Source organism: Cucumis sativus, chromosome 6 (assembly GCF_000004075.3).
Source record: "Cucumis sativus cultivar 9930 chromosome 6, Cucumber_9930_V3, whole genome shotgun sequence".
NCBI lineage: Eukaryota > Viridiplantae > Streptophyta > Magnoliopsida > Cucurbitales > Cucurbitaceae > Cucumis > Cucumis sativus.
This window is the reverse complement of record NC_026660.2, coordinates 12,306,429-12,331,718: the sequence shown is the minus strand read 5'-3', so window position 1 is coordinate 12,331,718 and position 25,290 is coordinate 12,306,429. Positions and strand designations below refer to the sequence as shown.

Sequence of the window (25,290 nt, the reverse complement as noted above, 5' to 3'; positions counted from 1 at the left end):
AAACACTCTCACAATGTTTACAATTTTAATCTCAATTTTGGTCATATAGGGTCTGTTTTTAATCAATTAAAAACATTTTTTTCAATATTCTCTTAGTATATATATTATTGTATAATAAAGAGTGGTTTTTTTTTAAAAAAAAATCTCAAAATACTTATAACCAATAGTGTGTATATATATTTTTTCTTAAAAGCGTCTTATACAAATTTAATATTTTAAATTATATTTTAATATACATTGAATAGGAATATTTAATAAACACAATTTACTTCATATAAAAAACTTTATTTCAAGATTTATATTATAAATTAGTAGTGTACCTCTTTTTCTTTTAAAGTAGAAGTTCAAAAGAAAAAGAGAAATTATACGTAAGAATTTTGAAACTAATTTAACAAAAATATAAAGTCACTATCAACATTTAACATTTAGGTATATCATTTAATTCCCTATAAGATAATGTATAATTTCTCCAAATGTAAACAAACATAAAGCCATCAATATGATGAATTAACGTGTCAATAAATACAGGGTTTCTTATTACTTCTTATTTAATAATTAATAAAAAACAATAATATTATTAAATCAATAAGAAGAACTAGTCCATTAAAAGGAGAAAAATCTACCCAAACAATGTACTGTGTTGTAGACTAGTAGCCAATAATTGAACAAAATTTGAAATCTACATAAATTACATTTAATAATCGCTGAGAAAACAACAAATTATTATTACTATTTTCGTATATTCGTCGTATAAGCGTTCAATTATAAGATGTTTCCATCTTTTACTTACATATCATTAATTATTTTCATTCTCCAACTTATTTGGAGCTTTCGAACGAAATAGTTCATTCTCAAAACATAAGTACTCCTTTCACCAATTTGAGTCTCCTTTCACGAATAATTATTCCACCAATAGTTTTGAACTATAGACGAGAACTTGCTCTTATTTAAGGATAGCTACATACACAAATAAAGTAACTATAATATTGTCTACTTGTTGGCCAAACTCTAAAGAATTCATTATCTAACATTGTTAAGTTTAATATTGTGATACGCTTAAATTAAAAGACAATAATCGATTTTCTTCATAAATCTATACTAATATGATATTATTCAATTTGAACTTAAAACAATTGTGATTTTTCTTTTTTTCACACTAAAGAAATAATGGTCGTTTCATATATATATATATATATTAGAAATATTTTTCTTTTTATAACTAATATGAGACCGAACGAACCCTCGTCACTTAAATTTTAATAATATTTTGAATGAAGTAAAAAGAAAAAGTGCAATTGGAGAGAGGGAGTAGAGATGCGTATCACGTGGTTTTGTTAGATATGTGAAGCAAATTGGGTGTCGACAACCATAATGGACATAAATAATTGAATGAAAATCCAACAACTTTACTTTTAATTACTTCTTTCATTGTTAACAAAGTAAAGTAAAATAAATTTTGAGTTTTGATTTTATTTGGTCCATAAATTTTAAAATGTTTTGCTCATTAATTTTATACGTCGAATAATTATTTTCATTTTTATTATGAAATCAACAAATAAATGATACAAAGAGTGTAAAAATCGACACACGAATTTACATGGTTGGTTAGAATGTGTTAACTACGTCCACAAACAAAAAGAGAACAAATATTATTAGAGTATATTTCAGAATACAATACGATATTATTAACTAGGTTAGAGAATTTATATATTATACTTTCTCTAAATTCTAGGATAAAAAATGACAAATAATTGTATATGCTCAATTACAAAAACTAAAGAGCTTTTACAAGATAAATAAATGTTAAAAAATAGACATCTAGCAACCTAAACCCAAACACAAATATTGAAAGAAAAAATTGTAGTGTTTTGATAACTTAAATATCAGAATTGATGTTATTTCATAGAAATGAGAAATATATTGAGATTGTTTGTTTGTAGGTTTGAATGAATGAATGTATCAAAATTGTGTATGGAGAGGATGCACATGCACTAAGGGGCCAAGGATCATACCCTTAGCCCATTCTTCTTGTCTTTGCCCTTCTTTTTTCCCCATTACTATCTTTCTTTCTTCCTATCCTATTTTTATATATTTTTAATTCCTAAATTTTTAATTGCCTTCTGAGTTAATGTTTTAACATATTCCACCTCTTCAAATTTAATAATTTTGTATTTAGTAGATCTTAAAACTTTCAATTTTGTGTTTATAATTAACTTCACCAATTTTAAAAAACGTTGAATATATCAAATAAAAAAGAAAACTAAAACTTACTTAATACAAAAATGAAAGTTTGAGATTTAAAATTCGGAGAATTTATTAAACACGAAAATAAAAGGAGTTAGTCTTAACAAAAGTGTCAAATTATTCAAATCACTTCCTCACTTTTGTTGATTTATTGTCATTTGGAGTGGAAGCAATTACTTTTTAAGCCAATAAGCTAACAGAATAATAATAATAATAATAAAGACAATATGACGATTAGAGTGAATAGAAGAGAGTTCGTTTCATGAAGGGTGGTCTTGAAGCTAAAGTATAAAAATTTAAATTACTAAAAAAAGTTAAAATAAAACCATTTAGATGGAGCTCTGGAATAAAATCGATAAAGATCTAAAAATGATTTATATATTTTGAAAGAGATGTGACCTCGAAAGCACTAAAAATGTCACTTAACATAGTGATAACCCAAAAAGTATTACCTTATTGTCATTATCAAATATGACTAAAAATAGCGACATGATATCTAAAGATACCACGTGTCACCCGCTTAATTCTTTCCAAGGTTAATAAACCGATTGACTAGAGAGACATTGTCTTCCAACAAAATACTAATTAACTTGGTTGAGCTTAATGTAAATTGTTTTATGGTTTATGATTAAATTATATACTTAAGGTTATTGGTGCATAAATGTATTATGTATTGGACTTTTATTATGAGTATTCAACAACTTTGTCCTTCAACTCAATCTCCTCTTTTTTGGTGTCTCGAATATCTTTTGAACTGACTTGTGTTAGAGATATCCTTAAACAATAAGTGTGATGCATAACCATTTACACTTTGATTCTTAAGTTAGTATAGAAAAGCGACTAATTAATTTAGCTAATTGACAATCGAAATATCTCTATAATGATTCCATTGTATTGTAAACATATTCTAAGAACGAATACTATTCTCACAAACCCAATTAAGATCAATTTAACATGATTTGTCTTCACTCACATGCTTCCTAAGAAATTCCTAGAAGATCATCTAATATAGAATTATCAACTCCAGACTAAACGCGATTAACTTTGAATAAGTTCTTATTAATTACTCTATCTAAAATGTATGTATGTGCACTACTTTACACCTCAATTTTTTTCACCATAAACGTCTCATACAATGGATACGTTGATTCACAATTATATACTCAAAATGCTTTTTCTAACCTAGCTAGACATGATCGACCTTTGATGATCGCCTTTCCAACGTAAAATAACTTATAAAAATAAAATATCAAAAGATATTTAAAAGAAAGAAATTATAAAATAAAAAAAAAAGAAGAAGAAGAAGAAAGTAATCACTATCAAATGCAATGCAACCAACATATGGAAAGCCACGTGTTGAGTTGTGAAACAATGAGTTTGAAGAAGAGGCCCCTACATACTTATGGCCCTTTCTCATCTTCAATAAACACTTCCAAATTGGATTCAAGCACTCAATGGGCCATTCTTCTCTTTTGAATGTGGAAGAGAAAAAGTTTATGTTATGAATTGTATTTTAAAATTATATTAAATAATCCCAACTTGATGTGTTATTTTTTGTAGTCATATAAGTAGCAATTAAGGTTATAGACAAAGAGATAAATGTGGCATTTTGTCAATTATATCTTTCCATCATTTTGTTTTTGATCTTTTGGCATAATCTTCTTGGAATGTTTTGTTTTGCTAATTTAATTTAACATTCAAAATCCCATAGCCTTTAATATTTTCTAACCTAAACCTAAACCTAATTAAGGTATCCCCTCATCCTAAATAAGTATTCTTATCAATTTAATTCATTATAAAGTACCAAAAGCCCTTTCTTTGAAAAGAAAAGGCACGGTCAAAAACATCATTTAAAACTTTTTGAAATTGTAGCACATCCTTACCATATACGAGTTCGTGTTCTAACACAATGTTAATTTATTTAAAGTTATTCACACATATAGATAGTGTTATGAGTAAAAAATTTGGCCAAAGTCTTTTGGTTTAGAATAATATGATCATGTTTAAAGAGAAGTGAACTATTTGGCTAAATATAAAAGCTGAAACCGTAGGGTCAATCAATGATCATAAAGACTAAATTGATATCCTCACAAAGAAGGATCAATAAGCACCATAAAGCTAAATTCATGAGGTGTTGGTCATGAAAGTCTTAAAGAATCAGTACATGAAGGTCGACGAGCACATGTGAATTAGCTTGGAGACGATATATATATACTAAGTATTTAGACCTGGCAATTTCGAAACCTAAGTTCGTTGATTAATAACGATTAAGTAAAATCAATCATGATCAAACTAATATGATTAATTAGTTAAATTAACTCTTACATATTCATTTTTCTACATAATCAAAGAAGACTTGAGATAATCGAGATACGTTGACAACTCTCTAAATTCTTCATTTTTCTCAACTCTCTAAACAACAGTTACTGAGAATGTTGAATGCAAGCACGCACACTAGTGCAAGATTTTTTAATAGTGGACAGTATTACAATTTTTAGAGTGATACTAAATCTTAGTGACAATAAATAATTATAAAGTTCGTCGTACTTATGAAATGAAAATGAGTTTTGTTTGCTTGGTCTTATCGTACTCGCTTGATGGCAAAGTGAAGGAATTCGACAACCCCCGCCCTGAGGCTAAAGATATATGTTCGGTTATAGTTGGTAGTATAATATAAGAAGAGGTAAATAGAAAAGATGATATATGTGATAATAGGCAATGAATTGGCCAGGGTTTTGTCTGTCCTTTAGTTAGAAACATCAACGACTTACTCCTTCCCAACTTTGGTACCATATGGTAATAAAGAAAAGAAATATGCAAACAATATTAGCCACAAGTACTGCAAATAACTATCATACTCTCTACTCTTAATTAAATAGAAAATGCTATAAGATTTCAAAATTGAAGGTTAAATTACAGATTCAAACGTATGAAAATAAAAAGAACTAAAAATGTTCATTAAGTTTTATATTTAATTGGTCTAAGTAAAATGTGGTGTATATATCTCTTTTTCTAAATTATTTAGAAACAAATTTCAATAGCATTTTGAATAGATTTGATTGGTTTAAGGAGTCACTGAGACTAGAGTCTATCACTGATAGACCATATTATAAAAATTGGTCTATCACCGATAAATCATATGAACCTATCAGTCATACAAGTCTATTAGCGATAGTTGTGCTATATTTGCAATTTTTTAAAAGTATTGTTATATCCTTAATTATTATTCCTAAAATGGTCATTCATTACAATTATCCATAACATATATTAAATTGATCTTGAATTCAAACTATTAAATAAAAAAGGTCGAGAGTTTGGAGATAAATTAGGTACTTCATTAAGTTAATTTTTTAAATTAAACATAACATTTGAATATTAAAAAATAACAAGTAATTTAAAGAAAATAAATGAAAAAATGTTAATCTAGCTAGCTTACCGTTGATCATGTATAAATCAGACAACTTTTTGTAAGAACCAAACCAAACTATTTTGTGCCTAAAAATTAGAGAGTGGTGAATAGATTGGAACGTGAATACTTAGGACTCATTTTATTCGATTTGATGAGGTCCTAAATTTAGATAAGGACTTATTAACCATTCATTATCTCATTAGAAATAGAGATTTAGATTAAACAACTTTGGATTTGGTTTTAAAATGAGAATTAAGAAGATAAGAAACTGAATGAAATGAGGTTTGTTAAATCAAAGACAAGACAACACATGTACCTACCAACCAACTTGGCGACAATCCTCACAACCTGGAGGTGACACGACTTGCAAAAAATTAAAAAAGAAAAGTGTCATTCTCAATTTGTCGCTAAATTATTCGTTGATCTCACAAGGAGGAAAGGGCAGCTTGCTGCCATTTCCATCTCCTCTATGGACCATGCATGACCATGACAACAAACAAACGACATGTCGAAATTAAACCCCTCTCTCTTTAGATATATATATATATACAGGTTTATGGTGCAATGAACAAAAATAATAAAATTTGATAGCTTCGGAGTTGGTGAAAGGATATGTTCGCCATGTTGAGGTTTAGTTCACATTTGTAATACTTCTAGTAAAGATCTCATCTAGGAGACTTCAAAAATTTATATCTCAAATGAGGTGAATTACATATTGAATTAGAAAAGGGAAGTCAGGTTATCCATTCAAAATATGTAATTGTGTACATGGGCGGCAATGGGTATTCTCTGTTAATGCTGTTTTGCACCTCAATTTTGATAAGCCTTCACAGCCTCCTCGTGCTTCGGGTTGGGGCAACATTCTCACTTTTGCTTAAATCTTAGTTTAATTATAAAATAATAATAATAAATAAATAAATAAATTGTCCCATCTATTTTTTTGCTCCCCACCCCCCACCATCTTAATTAGCCTCCTAATTTAACTATTTTCCCACTCACCATTAAGGCAATTATATAGCTTTTCTTTTGCTAATTATTTTTTTTATGATATCGTTCACAAAGTTGTACAGAAAATTTGAAAACAATCAAGTTTCTAGTTTTTTTTTTCAAAACATAGATGTAAGTATCATTTTCACTTCACTCCTAAAATGTGTGTTTAAAAAAAACCTAAGAATAAGCATAACATATATTTTCATTTCAATATTTGATTTTTAAATACTTGTTTTCATGCAAAAAAGAAATAATAAAAATAGAACTCAAAGGAAAGAAATGACAGATTGTTTCCAAACATATTATTATTGTTATTTAGGCTAAATTATATATATAAAAAAATGTCCTTTTGTAATTTGAATCTTTAAACTTAAAAAAAAAACTCTAAAGTTTCAAACATCCCCTAAAATTTAGTGAGTTAATAGTCAAATAATTTTTTTATTTGATTAGTTATTATTTTAGTATATTAATTGTAAAGAAAAAGTTTTATATTTAAAATTTTGTAAAATGGTATGTTTTAACTTAATTTTTGGATAACTAACAAAAATGAAATAATATTTGAACATTTTTTAAACAATACTTGAATAATTTTCATGCAAGCATGTTTTTAAACTCTTATTAAGAGTTGAAATGACATTTTAAAAACTTTTGAAAGTTTAGAGACATTTTTTATACAAATTACAAAATTCAAAGACATTTTCTTTTTATATAATTTAACCTATTATTTGTAAATAAGAAACAGTAATAACATAGTTCTATTTTTCTATTATGAAGAAAAAAGATTCAGTTAGTTCACCTCTCTAGCAAAAGGAAATTGTTCGAACTGCTGAACTAAATTGAGAGCCTATCCCGTGAATAAAGACTGACGCTGGACTAGCTGCCTCGGCCTATCCAAACTAGTGATTCAATTCCCCGGCCATTACAATGCCAAACCAACTCATGATGAACCTCTTGCTGCAACATATCAGTTTCACCCTTTTCAACCATAAAAAAAATAAATAACAGTAGTAACAGCACATACTAACACTCTCTTAAATTCAAGTCTTCTTCAATGGTTCACTTCGCAGGTAAAAAGTTCGTTTCTTCCTATTCTACTAGCTCTTGGATTGTTGACATTCCCAACAAAATTCTTTACACAATCCCCCAACCATCATGCACACTCTTTCCCTCGTGAACAGTAATAGCTTATAATTTTTTCTTATAAAAGAATTGGTCACTTGAAAAATCCATTCCCTATTGTCCTGATGTCATTTTTACTATATCTAACATAATGCAGATGGGAATTTTTAGAGTACAAATCCATCGATAAGATATACTTATTACCTTCTGTGAATGTAGAGGTTGAATCTCACCTCCCATCTTTGAACTAAAAAGAGTACAGTGAGTACCATTAGCAATAAAACGTCACGGTATATTTCCTTGTGATCGTAAAGGTTCAATCTCACCTATAATTGTTGAAACAATAAAGAAAAAGGGAAGTACGGTGAGTACTATTAGCAATACAATGCCATGTGTGATGTGACATCTTACCTTTCGACTTTAGGATTTGAAAAATCCCCCATTTATATCAAAGAGTTTGCGGCACCAAATTTGAATAACTTACTTGGCTGCCAAAAATTTAGAATCTAAGCTTATGCTTTTTTACTAATAATGCAGGTATTAGCCGGGGATTCAATCTAACAACTTAATCAATCTTCAATTCAGACGTGGATAGCTTTTTTTTCTTTTCTCTTAAATGTTTTGTGTACGACAAATGATTAGAATTTAAAACTAAACAGAATTGTTTCTCTCACCTGTTTGGAGAGCTTGGTAGCTGATCTATCGCTCTACAAATTCCAATCATCTCATCAATCAATTGATTAATTTGTTAACTGAAAAGCCATCTCATGCCTGGATTGAACAATAAGTCAACAATACATCATATCAAGATGCAATAAGTCGTAGTCTAAGAGACCAAAAAAGAAAAAAAAAATTCTTACCGATTTATGGATTATACTTCTTTTATAGCAAGGCCGATCAAAGATGAGTCCTTGATGATAGTGAACTGATGCTACAACCTCGTCAAGTTTAAACAAATGGATTATCGTTTAAAAGATGACTTGCTGCCTTGCAGAAGTCATCATTGTCAAACCAAATTCCAAATCATCAAGAACGTCATTTGAAGTAGATAAGCACTTTGCACGGTCTACTTGAAGTTTGAGTATATTCAGTGAGGTACAAGTGCAATATATTATCAGTAACGTTTTTAGTAGACACTACGGAATCTACAAACTGAACTCTAATCTAAAAGAGCCTTACTAACAAACTGAGATTTTATTAATTGAAGCAAATAGCATTATATATCACAATACGATATTACATGAAAAGTTGTATACTGTAAACCGCTAGTGTTACTGATACCAGCAAGAAGAAGAGGGTTGAAGTAGAGAAATAACTGAGATTACCTAGCGTCATACAGATTCTTATTTCCTTTAATTTAAGACAAGGTGGACCTAGAATGTTGAACTTATGGTACACGGCACTCCTGTATATTCCATATTTCTTTGGCATACTGGGCAATTGTTCGGTCACTGCTGAATTTTCCACTCCCAGCTGTGCTCAATATCGACATCTTCAGCCACAACTTTCGGTCCCTGCAGAATATGTATGTTGTCAGACAAATCTTGTTTTTTACTTGGATGGTTTAAGATTGATTTTTTAATCAATAAGCAGCCCAAAAAAAATTTTAACTCGATTTTGATTGTTCAAGGCACGCTTTCGATAAATCTTGAAGCTATTGGAAGTTGAAGTTTACAAAGACTCAAAGGATAGAGGCTTTAGTCAATTATTCAATATATATTGGACACGATGCCTCACCAAAAATCTAGTTGAAGCTGAGTGTATCAAATTATATAATAAGAATACACAGGTTATCTTCTATGAGAAAGAAATAGTGCCTAACCGGCTATCAAGGAACAAATCTCTCCCTCCCTACCAGAACTTGCTCAAGCTATTTTAACCCATGAAAAAATTTGATAAGTAGCAAACCAATCTAGCAGTAGGACCATCAGAGGAAACCTAATTATCTAGACAAAATTTCCATGATTGAGGAACAACTTTTGATCCTTTCTTGAATTGATTAATCTGTTGAACTAAAATATCCAAGTTTCAAATAATTAATAATAATCTTGCATATTGCAGCATCAGATAAGTAGCATTAGCAGCATCATCGAGTCTAAACAACCAGCTAAGGGAGGGGAAATAGAATCAGTTACTTACTTGTAAGCTTCATCTACTCTTGCCTGTGCATCCATGTAGGTTGAGAAGTCATGACCAACAAGAAAGTAATCACCACGGCCATAGCCTGAGTTTCCCTCAAGGGAATCTAAGAGAGGGCCATAGTCATAGTTTCCAAATGCACCACTCCTAATGAATTGTTTGGCCTCTTCAAATCGAGGATCCGGCTTAAACTGCATAGTAAAAATGGAAAAAGAAGTTGAGTACAAGTGGTAGGTAATCTCAACTTTAAGAAGAATTTGTGGTTAAAATTTGGCAACACAATGGATTTAAAGTCCACAACCCACAAATAGGTCCTATGTCGTAAACCCACTGTCCATTTTCATTAAGGTCTTCCTCTTTCAAACATAAAATCTTTGAAGAAGTCTATGCACGTTTGAGAATTAAAGCATGGAAAATTTTCAAATTAAAGGTAATGGTAATGAGAGGTCTAATTTGATTAGCTTATGAAAATTTGGGCATTTAATTGACTCAAATTATAAACTCATAGGCTATTGGTCAAAGAAATTTGGAGAGCGGATGTATATTAATACACTTATGAAACATCAAGGTTTAAGTTGACAATTATTAAATCACGGTTCTAATTGAAACAACCCCAATATTTAAGGGAGACATTAGTATTTACTCTAGACGTTTCAAGAAAAACTGGGACTACAAGTATTTACTTAAAAATTCACATCAAATTATTGATAATCAATCGTTAATGAAACTGGGAATTTAATTTTTCTTTTTCCTTTTCTTTTCTTTTTGATGTGGGAGGAGGGAGTAAGGAGAAAACCAAAGAAAAAGGAAACAAAAAATGTGTTAATTTGAGAACTACCAGCAAAGTGAAGCACAAATTAAATGCATTGAGATTTTAACTTAAACGGCATATTATAAGCACCAAATTTTAGTGGAAAACAAAACGAAAAATGAATATGTAAAAGAGGAAGCCACTCACCAGTCCCCCTTCTCTTTCTTTCCGGAGCCTTGGAACATCATCCGCCGTTGCACCAAATAGGAAAAAGTTCTCCTCCCCAATTTCCTCTCTGATTTCTACATTGGCCCCATCCAATGTTCCTATTATGAGGCAGCCATTGAGTGCAAACTTCATGTTGCTAGTACCACTCGCTTCCATGCCAGCAGTGCTGATATGCTGTGATAACTCACTTCCTGGGATAAGCTTCTCTGCCACAGACACATTGTAATTTGGAACAAATACAACCTGAAAATATTGCCCAAACAGCAAAGTTAAACAGAAGCAAATGCTTCAAGAAATCATTATCACTCAATTTGGATAATCATTTAGGCATGATTACATAAATTCTCAAGTTTTTTCATCACTTGTCTGTGTTTATGATAACATTGTTCATTTATAAATTTCAATTTTCAAGAAATATTTTCATATATGAGAACAAGTTTGTAGACACTATAATAAGTATAATAATAATAACCAGCAAGAGAAATCACACATTTACAAGAAATATTTTCATAAATGAGAACAAATTTGTAGACAATATAATAAGTAAAATAATAATAATCAGCAAGAGAAATCACACATTTACACCATATAAATCTAAAATCACAAAACAAAAGGAACAAGGCAACAGGCATTCTAAATCCAGGGCAAAAAATTAGAATAACAAATTATACTGAAGTCCTTGACAGCTCCTTTCTAGCCGAAGAACATATTCCCTCATTTTATAATTTCTAAGATAAATGAACGCAACAATTATAGCAGCAAGTGAACATTCAAGTCAATAGAGAACTAATATACCTTCAAATAGCTATTGACCTCAGGATCAGTGTTGACAACTGCACCAACATCATTTACTAGCTTGACTATTCGCTTAGCATTTGTATATGTAGCAAATGCTTTTCCTCCGATCATAATAGTCCGTGGAGTAGTTTTCTTCCGGTCTTCAGGACTCATTTCCTGACAAAAGGTCATATATTGAGGTTAAAAAAAATAAAGTAACAATCTGAAACAGAGCAGTTTTTGCTCATACTGGGTCTAAATATTCAAAGAGTTGATCAAACTTCACTTAATTAAACATTATCTTTTACTGCTCATAAAATGGCACCGGTGTAATATGAAAGCAGAACACACCCTAGAAATAACATAATGAGACAATTTAAAAGAACAGCACCAGTTTCTTGGCTATGTTGCAGAAAGACCTGAATCAATAATCAAATCTGAGATATGTCGACAGATGCTATTAAATATACATTGTTAAATTATCAATGGACCCAAAAAATTAAGCTGATGGGTTGTAATAAATTGAATTATATTAACACTTTAACTCTCCCGTCACTTGTAGACTTGAATATTTGTAGAAGACTCAACAAATAGAAATCAACTTAGTTGGGGGAGGAAATAACATTAAGAAGGTGAATACATGACTTTTTGCTATGATATCACCGATTGACCCAAAAGCATAAAACGATGGGTTATGGTAAATTTTAATTATGGCAACACTATAATAGTTGCTTTCACCCAATCACCCCACAACCCATATATCAGTTATTTGTTTGGTGTAAGAACAAGAAATAAAATTTGAACATGTAGTGAAACGTAGCCAAGGAGTACTGATACCTTTAACTTCTTGTATCGATAAATTGCACCCAATATATTCAGCAGTTGCCTTTTATATTCATGAATGCGCTTAACTTGTATGTCAAATAAAGTATTTGAGTCAATGCTAATGCCAGTCACTTGCTCGATATACTGTGCCAACCGCACCTTGCTAGCCATCTTGGCAGATGCCCATTCAGCTTGAAGATCTGCATTGTCCGCAATCTTTTGGACAGATCATAGAGGGAACGGAATTAGACCAGATAACCAGGTGAGAAATTTTGAATAATTTCAAATAAAGTAACTAGTAGTCAAGACATACTTTTCGGAGACCTACAAGCAGGTCAAGGTTTGTCACCCATTCTTCTGTTTCCAACCATTTGGTTATTATGGTACTGAGGTCAGGGTTGCAAAATCGAAGCCATCGACGAGGAGTAATGCCATTTGTCTTGTTTTGAAATTTTTTTGGCCATATTGTTACATAATCTTCAAATAACTCTGCCTTTAAGATATCAGTATGCAACTGAGCAACACCATTTACCTACAATAACAATAGGCAAAAAACACTTCACAGAAGTAGTAACAAGGTGCCACATATTTGAATAATATATAATAGGATATAGAAAGACGAAGAAGAATCAAAACCAAGATGAAAAATCTGACAAGGATATCCACACTAAGATCACAACCATCATGTTAAATCAGGACAAAGTTCTAAAAGGAATTAATAATATGAGATCCTCCTCGTAAGATCAACTATCAGATAGGTAAATGCTAAAAGGAAAATGAGGTCCTCACTCTATGGACAACTATCATGAATGAATAGAAAAAGAATAAAATACCATCCCTTAAAATAAGATTTCTCACCGAATGTGCAGATACAACACACAAGTTAGCCATCCGAACCACTGGCTTCTGAGGGTTATTATCCAAGATGCGTAAACTGTCTACCTTATGCTCAAGATTATTTTGAGCAGCATGGATCATCGCCACAAACTGTAAGTTTTTTCGAAGCTCTATAAGAAATTATCTTAGCAGATAATTACACATATAATAGTGTTGAAAGTACAAAAAGCAACTGTCATTCTAAGGTGACTCTTGTACCCTCTTGTCAATTTCTTCAATAATTTCCATATGGCGCGGAAGAAGCTTCCACATCACATGTTGTGACCACTTCTCAAGTGCTTCAGGAAGAACAGTGTGGTTGGTATAAGCAATAGTCCTGATCCAATTGTCAACAGAGCCCTAGTTTAGCTCCTAATTTCAAAACAAGGCAAAGATCTCAATTTCATGGAATATCTGAATATATCTATACATTTTTTACACCTTGTAGTTATATCCCATGCTTCATCCCATCCAAGACCTTCTTCATCCATCAGTAATCGCATCAGTTCAGGAATTGCAAGGGTTGGATGAGTATCATTTAATTGCACTGCAACTCTGCTTGGAAACTCAGTCCACTCCCGTGAATCTTTCCCTTGCTTTCTCTCCTTAAATCTTGAAATTATGTCCTGTGATTGATTTGACTATCCTTGTCAGAAGAAGAAGAAAAAACCAAAGAGCTGCTCGCAAACAGACACATATAATCATGCAAAACGTTGAGATATAATTTCTGAATCTCAAACAATTAGTACAAAAGAGCACCTTAGATTTGCGGGAACTTTCAGTCTAACAAACCTAAAAACTGTATAATCAAATCAAAACATTTGTTGACAGATTGTAGGATGATGTAGAACTATACGATTAAAAAATGTGTTGTCAGTACATAATACAACGGACTTGATCTTCTAATGGCATTAACTTACACAGCTACACTATATCTTTACTCCTTGTAAGTTCATCACCAGCTGTAGTACCATTTGGTAAAATTTACATCATTGAAAACCATTACCCATCAATTTGGTATTCGTTCGGCATTTTACAATTTTTATTCTTTCTATAACTATAACTAATCTGTGTTCAGTAATGTTCAATTACAATCATAAACACTTCTAGTTGGCATTAATTTTTAAAAGCATTTCAAGTGCTGCTTTTCAATATGGTTATTTAAATAGCCAGTCGTGTTCATATAGAATATTGAAACTTCAATTATGTTAAAAGAAACTAAATATTAGAAATGATGTTTTCGATAGTTGCATGATATAGTTGTCAACCCAAGCATAGTTCACATGGTTAAGGCATCATAATCTCGATCAAAAGGTTAGAGATTCAAATCTCCACCACACATATTGTTGAACTCAAAAAAGCTAATTGCATGACAGTTACCAATTGCTCAAATCAAGATAAATCATTCCTATAGCACAGTCGTAACTTGTAACTTACACAAACAAAATGAAGTTGATTTTGTTCATTCTACAGTTATTTAAAGAAGTCAAACATAATTTTTCAAACCATCTTGAGATTCTTAATATCAATGTTGACGTAGCCACGTAGGGATATTTCAGGCCAACATAAGACTAAAAAGAACCATCGTGAAAAATATGAACATGAAAAACAGACTCCCAACCTGAAGTGACGCACTGCAAAGGAAAAACTGTTGTTTTAGTCTCAAGAGTTTTCCATTCTCTGTAGCATCTCCAGGATATAGAACGGCACATATCTGCAAATGTAACAAACTGTTGATGCAAGCCAATGTCATGAACCTTTCAGGTAGGATAACTGATAACAAACCTGTTGAGCTCTAGAATGAAGCTGAGCAGCAGATTCATATTGTCCATCATTGAATTGGAAAAGGTCAAAATCATCAGCACGTGCTTTTGCTTCCCACAAGCGAAGACTGATGGTATTCTTGGTTTTGTATCCTGGAATTGGTACATCATAGGCTAAAGCTTGTACAACCTCTCCTCCAATCCATCTTCGGCTGTTATGTACGCAATGCACAACTTTCACTAAGACAAGAGTTATGCCCAAAGCAGTGAAGTTAATTCTTACAGTAAGTTGATTAACTATGGCATGCATGATGACCCTCAAACATTTTTAACTAAATTTCTTCTCAAAATGGACTAGTTGAGGCAATTAGTTCAGTCAACACTGAAAACTTACGATCCATCAGGCTTGACCTCCACATGACCAAAGAATCTGACTGGGAAGACAACATCATGTCTAACAACTTCCCAAGGACTAAACTTCTGCATGATTTCCATAAATACAAATGTCAAAAGATGTCTGAAGTAGAAATATATTAATTAAAGGTTTTCTCAAATGAAAACTTAACCTCAAGCCAATCCTCAGCTATTTCCTCCTGGCCATCCTTTGTGATCCGCTGCTTGAAAAGCCCATATCTGTACCTTAAACCATAACCCCATGCAGGCAAATTTAGTGTTGCCATTGAATCCAGAAAACATGAAGCAAGCCTTCCAAGTCCACCATTTCCAAGGGCAGCATCTTTCTCCTATGAAAAGTTGTTTATAATGTCAACATTGTGCATGTTAAAAGATAAGATGTAAGCACGGGGTTGCTTGCTTAACTAAGCTCAAATCTAAAACGTGAGATAATAGACCAACAAAATCAAACGTTAGTTAAATGCCAGCAGGATGCGGATAAAACATAAAAATAGAAAAATGCGACTAGAAGTATTTAATATATTTATGTGCTCACTGATTCCTGAAAAAGCTGAAGCCGACATTGAATCATCAGATAATATAAATTATATTACATTCAGGATATAGACTGATAGCATGCATGAAATTTCCAATGTCCTAAAAGAGCAATTGGTCCCAAAAAAATATGGTTGGAGAGTCATTATTGATGGATGAAAGGATTCCGATTATATGAGCAGCATTCACTACTTCTCTACTTCTCAAAAGAAGGGAAACCCTGCATAGTATTGTGGAAGAAAACAACAAGGGAAATGATGTATCCTGAGTTCAGATGCCGAGAAAAATTTAAATAACCTGCTCAACCAGTTCTTCAAGATCATGTCCTAATTTATTTAAAGCATCAGCATAAGCATCCTGAGTATTCAAGTTTCCTATTGCATTGGTCAAAGCTCGGCCCTGAAGATACTCCATTGATAAGTAGTAGGTTTGTTTGGGATCAGCTTTGTGATAATGCAAGTAGGTCTCATTCCATTGCTGCAGAGTGAAGGATGAGAATTAGCACAACTAGTCAGCCACCATCAGTCAAAGTTAGTAAAGATTCATATTTAGACTAAATGAAAAATGCAATCAATCATCATAATATACTCAAATCAAATATAGGAGACCAGTCAGCTGAGATTAACTACACACTTTTTCGTCTCTTGTGAACTATAGATTAGCCGCTTACACACTAATAGAACCAAATTTTGACTTTTGAGAACCGCATCAGGACATGAAAAGGCATTAAAGTTCATAAGCAAAGCACAGTTCAGCTAGTAGGAGCTCTGAAATAATTTGAAATACCTAACTATTTGAAAGATGGTAGCCTACAATACCACAATATTGTCGCATAAAAAGGGATTCGAGTCATTCGACCAGCACACAGGTAATTAGCAATTCGTGAATATAATTCAAAAGAGTTAGAAATCGCACTTGTATAAGCCGGTCGCGAACGCTATCAGCAGTCGAATAATACGCTTGCTCAGGCTCGAACTTGAAGAGAGAGAAATGAGGACTGTAAGCAGCATGATATTTGATATTAGACGCAATATCCTCCGGTTCTTCCGCTAAAGGATGCGCAACTGCAGGAATTTTCGTAGAACCAGTAGAAACCACGGTAGCACCATTAGAATTCCCACTCGACATACTCAGAATCCAAAACAAAATCAACCTGAAACAGAACAGAAACCAACAATGTAGAAGAGAAAGCGAAAACCAGCTGGGAGAATCAAAGAAACAATCCCTAATTAAAACGTAAAATGAACAAGAATCAACGCACTGACTGCTTCAACGGCTATTCCTTCAAAAATTTGCGAACAGAATTCCAGAGAAAGCAAGAATCAGGTCCAGTAATAAAAACGGTGGAAGATATTTTTGAGGAGTGTGATGAAAGTGAAGGTGGAGAGGGATTGAATGGAGAACAAAGACGAAAAAGGGAATGAGGACAAAGAAAAAAGGAAGACGTAATTGGAAGTTTGCCGAGAAAATATCAGAGAAGTGGGAGAGGAAAAGGGTAGTAGTAATGGAAGTGATTGAGGATCACATGGAAATGAATGGATGGATCCAAGAGAGATGGGAGAAATCGGCGGGGGAAGAATCTCGGGGTTTGGAATATGGAGTTTAGATTTTTTTGGGTAATTTAAAAGTTGAATTTAATTTATGTTTAGAAAAAGAAAAAAGCGCGCACCGTCCGTCCACATTCACGAGATGAAGCTGAAAAGTACTTTGACGGTTGAGGAAGAGATACCAAAACCGGTCACTTCGCGGGGTTGGCCCTCTTCGGTGTTACTCTTGTCACCTTTTTTTTTTCCTTCAAGAAATTATACATATGAAACAATTTTTTCATACTCAATTAGTGTCTTACATATATCATCTGTATAATATAAAATTTTAGCAAAATTTTCATATTCAATTAGGTACAAGTTTCAAAGTTTTCATATTCAACTAGGTACAAGTGTCTTACATGTATCCTTTATATAATATGAAATTTTGTTATATTTAATCTTTTATTTTATTTATAATTAATTTTTAAAAGATGTCCATTTCAATCCGAAAATTATTGAACCATCCTATTTTATTTATATTTTTTCTTAAACCTTTTCAACTAGTTTTTTTTTTCAGTAAAAGCTATTGGAATTACTTTTGTTTTTACTGTAATGAGTTTTTAAAAATTGTTGTAATGGAAGAAAATTATAGTAACATGTTTCCAGAAAGACTGTAAGTTACATGGTTTTGAAAAAAGAAAATTTGATAGTGTTGTTTCTAAAAAGAACTTACATTTGAACTCTAAATTTTAATTATAATATAATATCAACTTTGTACTGATAATTTTATTGATTTGAGTTTTGAATTTTTGTGAAATTGATAATATCCTTTATTTACGTTTATGAAAATTTTGTGGGATAACAACTATTTGATTGCTCCAAGTCGTTACAAATTAACGAATGTTGCCAAGCTTCGGTATCAGCATGGAATATCCTCAAACAAAAGTAATGTATTTGAGTATATATACTGTTTGGGGAATTGGGGAATCTTACATCATAGTAAAAATTTTGAACGTACAAAATATACAAATAATACCCTGGGAATTGGAATTTCTACAACAAATATGATTACTACAATAAAAACACATATATGAATTAGTTACTTGTATGCTATATGAACAAGAGGTATGAAAAGGTGGTGACTCATGCAGAAATAAATTTGTTGTACAAATCTTCGTCTTCTTTAATACCAAAAGATTCATAAAGGTTGTTTTTGGCATTTTGAGCCGGAAAGTCTGCTGAACGAAGAGACTCGGAGTAAGAAGCCGATAATAATCTATCTTTATATTCCTTTCGAATTCCCCATAACTCCTCACCACAAGTTTTCATGGATGGTCGAGACGGTCTAGAAGGATGAAGGCATCGGCGAGCCAATTTGAGCATTTTCTCCATTGTCACAGTGGATGCAGAAGTCCTTCTTAGTCTGGGATCCATGGCAATCACAGCTTCTCCTTCTTTAAGCTTCTGCATTACCTGCACATATATACGATATTTAGCTTTGCTTTGTTGTATGTATGAGTCAAATCTATAATGGGGCCATTTAGATTTTAGCTCCTGGGCTGGAGTTAGAATTAAAGAGCTCAACCAACATTTGTTATGCAAATTGTTTGTTTCAGATTATAGCTTTGTTGCATTACACTACATTTTCAGGATCATACCATGATGAAACCCAATTTTTTTTATATACTAACTTTTACTTATCATAAATCATGAACTATACAAGTCACAAAACCTTATACTTCTAAGAATATTGGTTTGTATAATCCAAACAGATTTTACTAGCTAAAGTTTCCCAAAAAGCCAAAGAAAACATAGTTGTTAACTGCCAAGAGATATGTGGTTCAAATCTCCGACCACCATTATACTTTCAAGAATAAAAAGTAAAAAATCTCTTTAAGGTCTCTCGTCAACAATCTTGTACCTTCCAAGTGATGGGTATACTTTGTTTCTTGGCACCCTCTTTGTAATGGAACCTAAAAGCTAAAACAGAGGGGGACAGAGAGCTTTGGCCGGAAAACAAACAACTATACTCCTAACATAATGAGTCCTTTTTTCATCCCTTACGACCAGTAAAGGCAAAAACTGTTATATAGTTCTTTTGAGCTACACTGCTCATCAGTTCATAGAGAGAAATCTAAAACAAGACATCACGATATGAACCAGATTAGTTATCGTAAATATTGTTAATGTATTCGGGATACTCCAGACTACTTAGAAACGTGGATTTTACTTGTCCGACACTAGAGGTTCTAAACATATAGTTAGGCCAATATGAATTCCCACCTAATAATGGTCTACAGTAAGCAGGAACATACCACATGAAGAAGATGAGTGAAACAATATTGGAAAATATATTGGTTTCTTCTCATGTAATATCACATAATCAAAACTAAGAATGGAAACGAGGTGGATATAATTTATGTCATGTGATGAGGCACTTTCACATTAAAGAGACCACAAAGAATCAATTAAATCCTTTAAAACTTTGGCGGTATTTCATATCATCATGATGTCACAAGTTATATCAAAATATAACTCTAAAGTCTTGAAATCTTGAAACTAGGTATCTTTATAATTCATCATGATATTAGACTACGTGACTAAAAGTCTTAAGAAGTATTTTTAGAAGATTTGAAAGCCTTAAAAAATATTGATGGAAATTATTTTAAATGACAACTTTTTAAAATATTTATAAATATAACAAAGTATCACAATCGGTTGTCTATAATAGATGGATTACTATATTTTACAAATATTTTGGTTCATTTTATTCTATTTGAAAATAGCCCAAATAATTAAAGTATGAGAAATTGACAAAAAAATTTAGAAAAAAATAGCTCACACATCTTTTATACATTATACATATTGCAAATTTGGCAAATATGATGGTAATTAAACTAATTTTTTTACTATTTTTGCAAACTGTATCGTGAGAGAAAGTAAGTTTTTTTTTTTTTTGGGTTTAAAATTAGTTGTAGGGAGGGTACTCTCCAATCCACATTCAATTGTTGAAAGCCGAACAAGATTACTGTGTGATTGGATAACTTCTTAGACGATTTTGGAGGGACAAAAGTGTATTTTCAATAATGAGGGTTTAGTAACAAATCAAAATCACTTCCGAAATAATAAAATTAGTTCAAAATATTTCTTGAAGTACTACGTCAAAATTGTTACTTAAAAGGTAATTATAGTGTTTAAATGGAAATCACGTTATGGCAATTTGACGTAAATTCACTTTTAGATGTAGGAGCAACAAAACTAAACAAGCTTGTGATTGACGAAGTTGCTTTAGGAAATGTACTGAAAACAAGGATACAAATTAAAACCGTGTTTAAGTTAGAAGGTATGTCAAACTCCTTTTATAGCAAAGCTTTTCATGAGAATTTGATATATAATTGCAAGGTTTAAAGGAACAAAATTATATTATGGTGCAATTAATAAAATACTAACCCATTTTATAGTTACTCTTTCTTTGACATCCCTCTTTGTTTCAATTGGGTGCCTCCCTGTCATGAGCTCTACCAGCAACACACCGAAGGAGTATACATCACTCTTCTCAGTGAGCTGATAAGTCCTTAGGTATTCAGGATCCAAATACCCTGCTGTTCCTTTAACTTGAGTTGAGACATGTGTAACATTAGAATCTTCCGAAACGAGGCGTGCAAATCCAAAATCTGCCACTTTCGCCCGTAGTTTATCTGTGATTAGGATGTTTGTAGCCTTTATGTCTCTATGGATTATTGGCGCATCTGTCAATTACATAATAAATTTTTTAGATTCAGATTTCTTACCGTTTCTACAATAATCCATCAGGTAACATATAGTTGAACTCAACAAGAGCTAGTTTGTATTTTGAAGTGATTGTGATTCTTTAGCCTCTAGTCCAATAATAGAAAATTTGTTTTATACCAAAGAGTACATACAAACTGATATAAGATTAGGAAGGATATTAGTAAGTGTTTGCACTCCCTAAACTATCTGTAGGCTACTTATTTCTATGGAAGCTATCAAATGCTTATTTGGAAAACCGTGCGCATACCATTGTACATGTGAAGATAGGTAAGAGCATGAGCAACATCAATGGCAATGTCCAGACGCTCTCCAGTCTCAAGGCCGACTCCTCGCTTCCCTGTAGAAAAGAGATAACCTTATCGACATTGTCTTCCTTAACATAGAAACAAGCCAAGTTAAATGCATACACAACAAGATATCCCCATTCAAAATGATTCACCAAGATTGCTTACCATCGAGATGTTCCCGAAGATTTCCATTGCCAACATATTCAACAATCATAACCCTCTCATCTCTTTGCTCCAGAAACCCATACAGACGTACCAAATTCAAATGCTCGATCCTTGACAGTGTTTGTATCTCATTCCTGAACTCTGTCTGCAATCGCCTCTCATTCGCATTCTGCCAAAAGTATCAAATCTGTCATGCTCGCTGAATTGCAAGGACTGAAATAGCCTCCAATCCTCAAATGCACATCGTATTGAATTTTGGAATGAAGGAAAATCAAAACCCTACATCGCCATCAATAATAACCCTAAGCATTTAATGGTCAAACTTATATTAACATTATCATTTAATTTATAGCTTTAGCAGTTCTTTCCATTAGAAATCTCACGCACAACCTCGTGGAGGACTCAAACTACTCCATAATTATCAGGAATTGTAACAGTAACCAAATCAACAATGATAAACTGAATTAACAGAAAATAACTTCAACTTCCTACCCTTTTGGCTCGCTTTACGGCAACAAGAGACCCATCTCTGAGCTTCCCTTTATACACTGTTCCAAATGCTCCAGCTCCGAGAACATTTGCAGCAGAGAAATTTCCCGTTGCCCTATAAACTTCTTCAATCGTGAATCCCGCAGCTGCAAAAAATTCACTGGGCAAGCTAGACGAAGAACCATACGAACCACACGAAGCATACGAACCACTAGACTTCAAAGCCAACGAATTCCTCCCGTAGCTTCCCGTCGAAAAAGCTAAAAATCAAAGAAAACCAAAAAAGATCAATTTCCGCATCAATCATCAAACAAATCAAACAAACAAAAACAACCCACCACGAGAATTATTAGCTTCTTTATTGCCGATGACAGAAGGATCCGAAGAATCCTTCTTCCCACCAACAAAAATAGATTTGAAAAACCGAGAAACCCGATTAACAGCAGCTTTTACGAACTTGTAGGAGAGTACAGAATCATTATTCCGCTTGTTTAGAGCACCGGAACGGCGTTCGTTTCTGGATTTGGAGCTCCGTGATCTCTGAGACTGGAATGGAGAGGTGGAATCGTTTGTGTTCTTCATTTGCAGAAAAAAAATTCTGCAGATTCCGGAAATGGAAATTTGATCATCATTTATCCATTTGGTAACGAAAATTTAAGCAGTTGAATTTAAGTAGAGAGATGATGATTAGATGGAAACATTAAATTTTAAATTTATGAAAGACTGGCCACTTGGTCAAGAAGAGAAAGATCAAAGAGCCAATGTTAGTTTACTTTCTCCTTTTGTTTTTTTGCTTCTTGTAGGGTTAATTTGGATTTTAGGGTTTAAAAATACTGAAAATGTCGAAAAAGTCCATGCTTACGGTGGAGAGTTATCGACTTTCTGTGCTTGACTTTGTCTTTTCACTGCCTCAATTTGCTTCGCCGGCCGCCGTAATACTCCATTTCTCTTCCACCTGCTTTTACGCTATCCTCTGTTTTTCTTTTTTTATTTCTTTTCTAATAAAGTATTGATATTTTGTTTTGAACTTTTAAACAAAATGGTTTGAAAAATAGCATAAACAAATTAAATTATAATAATAATAAGATATATGTTACCCTATTTTTTAAATTGCAGGAGCAAATTTAAAAGTCCATAAACTTTTTCTAAGTGTGTGATATCACTAAACACGTGTTATGAACGATTTTTTTTTTAAATGTTTGTCCCCGAATGTAATTGTCCTTTTAAATATAGAAAAATGAAGAAAAATATAGTTTGATAGAGCCAAATAATAACTCAATCTTTAATAGATGATAGACCATGATATTTTTATAAATATAGCAAAACATTAATGTTTATAAGATCTATAGACTAAAGATAGATGATAGATATTGATATAGTTTTGCCGTTTAAAAATATTATATTTATTTCATTAATATCACAATTTTTTTTTATAAAGTTTAATTTAATAAAATATTTATATTAAGTAAATTTTTTTATAAATAGTTATTAAAAAAAACTCCAATTTTTTTTAGTGGAGTTAATTTTACTATGTAACAACCTCATCTTTTATAATTTATAAATAAATTTGATTCCCTGAAATTTATCAATTTATACATGTAAAAAATTTCACTAAATAATACCATTATTTTTTTATGGTAAGGATTAAGTTTGTACAAAATTGTAAAATACATTATAAAACAATTAAAATGTTATTTATTAAAGTTTTAGAACTAAATAAATGTAAAATTGGAAGAGTGTGAAGTAAATTGTTATTAAATTTAGTGGCTAAATTAATACTTGCATCAAAGTTCAAACACCAAGTGTGTTGAATTTTATTGTTTAAAAGAATAATATAATGAACTAATTTACAAGCTCTCTTGTTTTATGTTATTTTGAACTTTAAAAAGTGTGAAAAATAATTCTTCACCTAATAAATATCTTTGAATTTTAGGCTGCAACAATCTTTATACATTTTATTTAAACGTCCAATCACGTTGAGTAATAAAATTTTTAATTTCTTAAATATATTTTTCATTCACATCTAAATAAGATACATAAAAGAGTGAATTAACTCTTAAGGTCATTTTTATATTTAGATAAATATCAATGACACATGGAGATCGTAAAAGATGAGAGATTAAGCATTTATTATAACTTTTTATAGTTAATAGATGATTTATATGAATTTGGTTTGGTGGACTAGTTCTCGAGATCGAGTGGGAACAAAAAGTGTAACACAATTGCTTTGAGACACTTACGAAAAGTCCAATTGTGATCATTGGTATTAGGTCAAGTTTGGCTCTCGAAATCGAGAAGTCACAAACATCTCTTCTACGAAACAATTGTACAAGTCCCACGTTGACCGATTTTGGTCTAGATGGAAGAGCAATTGTTCTATTGAATAAAAGTCCCGATCAAGTTTGATCCTTAAGGGTCGACTAAAGGAATCTCAATCAAGACAAAATAGATGCAGTAGCTTGACCACTACCCTACCGTATAGCCTAATGGCACATAATACTCCAAAATTCATGGACTAGTTAATTTGACACAAATCTAAAGGATTAAAACATGAAGCACATGATTTGACCGATTAAAGTGATTAAATAGCAAATGTTTGAAATATAACGATACAACCAAATAAAGAAAAAAAAAAGTCTCAACATATATCATAAAGTCCAAAAATAGAAAGAGAAATAACAAAATTCCAATATACAACAAATGTGTTTGTTACAATGTTGAAAATTAATCTTGTGAAAGAAATTAGTTTACCTTAAGAACAAAGGGATGTTATATTGGAGAAGTATTATGATGAATGATAATGATATGGCCTACAATTTTGATTGAATAAGTCTTTTGTGATTGTTACACAATTGAAGTCAAGTGCATTTAATTACTTGTAGTAAACGCAATATCGCCCCAATAAGTAATAATACTAACTACAACCTTTACTATATTGTTTTTCTTTATTTATTTATACATA

The 25,290-nt window shown here is 31.8% G+C and overlaps 2 protein-coding genes across 5 annotated transcripts; both read right to left on the bottom strand.

Annotated features, from left to right (window-relative positions):
- Positions 1-8,922: 8,922 nt before the first annotated feature.
- Positions 8,923-17,665, bottom strand: LOC101209204 (alpha-glucan phosphorylase, H isozyme). Of its 2 annotated transcripts, none has more exons than XM_011658834.2 (16): positions 17,331-17,665; positions 16,985-17,222; positions 16,367-16,546; positions 15,688-15,864; positions 15,516-15,601; positions 15,144-15,333; positions 14,980-15,072; positions 13,800-13,984; positions 13,578-13,695; positions 13,341-13,469; positions 12,796-13,014; positions 12,495-12,698; positions 11,676-11,834; positions 10,860-11,123; positions 9,902-10,092; positions 8,923-9,276 (listed from the first exon to the last, which is right to left on the bottom strand). In XM_011658834.2, exons 2-16 carry the CDS (start codon positions 17,195-17,197, stop codon positions 9,150-9,152), a joined length of 2,535 nt encoding a protein of 844 aa, XP_011657136.1. In that variant the 5' UTR covers positions 17,198-17,222; positions 17,331-17,665; the 3' UTR covers positions 8,923-9,149. The 2 variants fall into 2 exon arrangements, with proteins under 2 accessions (XP_011657136.1, XP_004143142.1); XM_004143094.3 differs by having other exon boundaries at positions 17,335-17,665.
- Positions 17,666-18,514: 849 nt separating this feature from the next.
- On the bottom strand, positions 18,515-23,320 carry LOC101205032 (calmodulin-binding receptor-like cytoplasmic kinase 2). Of its 3 annotated transcripts, XM_031888205.1 has the most exons (7): positions 23,191-23,320; positions 22,667-22,926; positions 22,332-22,588; positions 21,840-22,008; positions 21,635-21,724; positions 21,046-21,344; positions 18,515-19,068 (listed from the first exon to the last, which is right to left on the bottom strand). In XM_031888205.1, exons 2-7 carry the CDS (start codon positions 22,908-22,910, stop codon positions 18,739-18,741), a joined length of 1,389 nt encoding a protein of 462 aa, XP_031744065.1. In that variant the 5' UTR covers positions 22,911-22,926; positions 23,191-23,320; the 3' UTR covers positions 18,515-18,738. The 3 variants fall into 3 exon arrangements, with proteins under 3 accessions (XP_031744065.1, XP_031744066.1, XP_011657134.1); XM_031888206.1 differs by lacking the exon at positions 23,191-23,320 and having other exon boundaries at positions 22,670-23,108; XM_011658832.2 differs by lacking the exon at positions 23,191-23,320 and having other exon boundaries at positions 22,667-23,107.
- Positions 23,321-25,290: the final 1,970 nt, after the last annotated feature.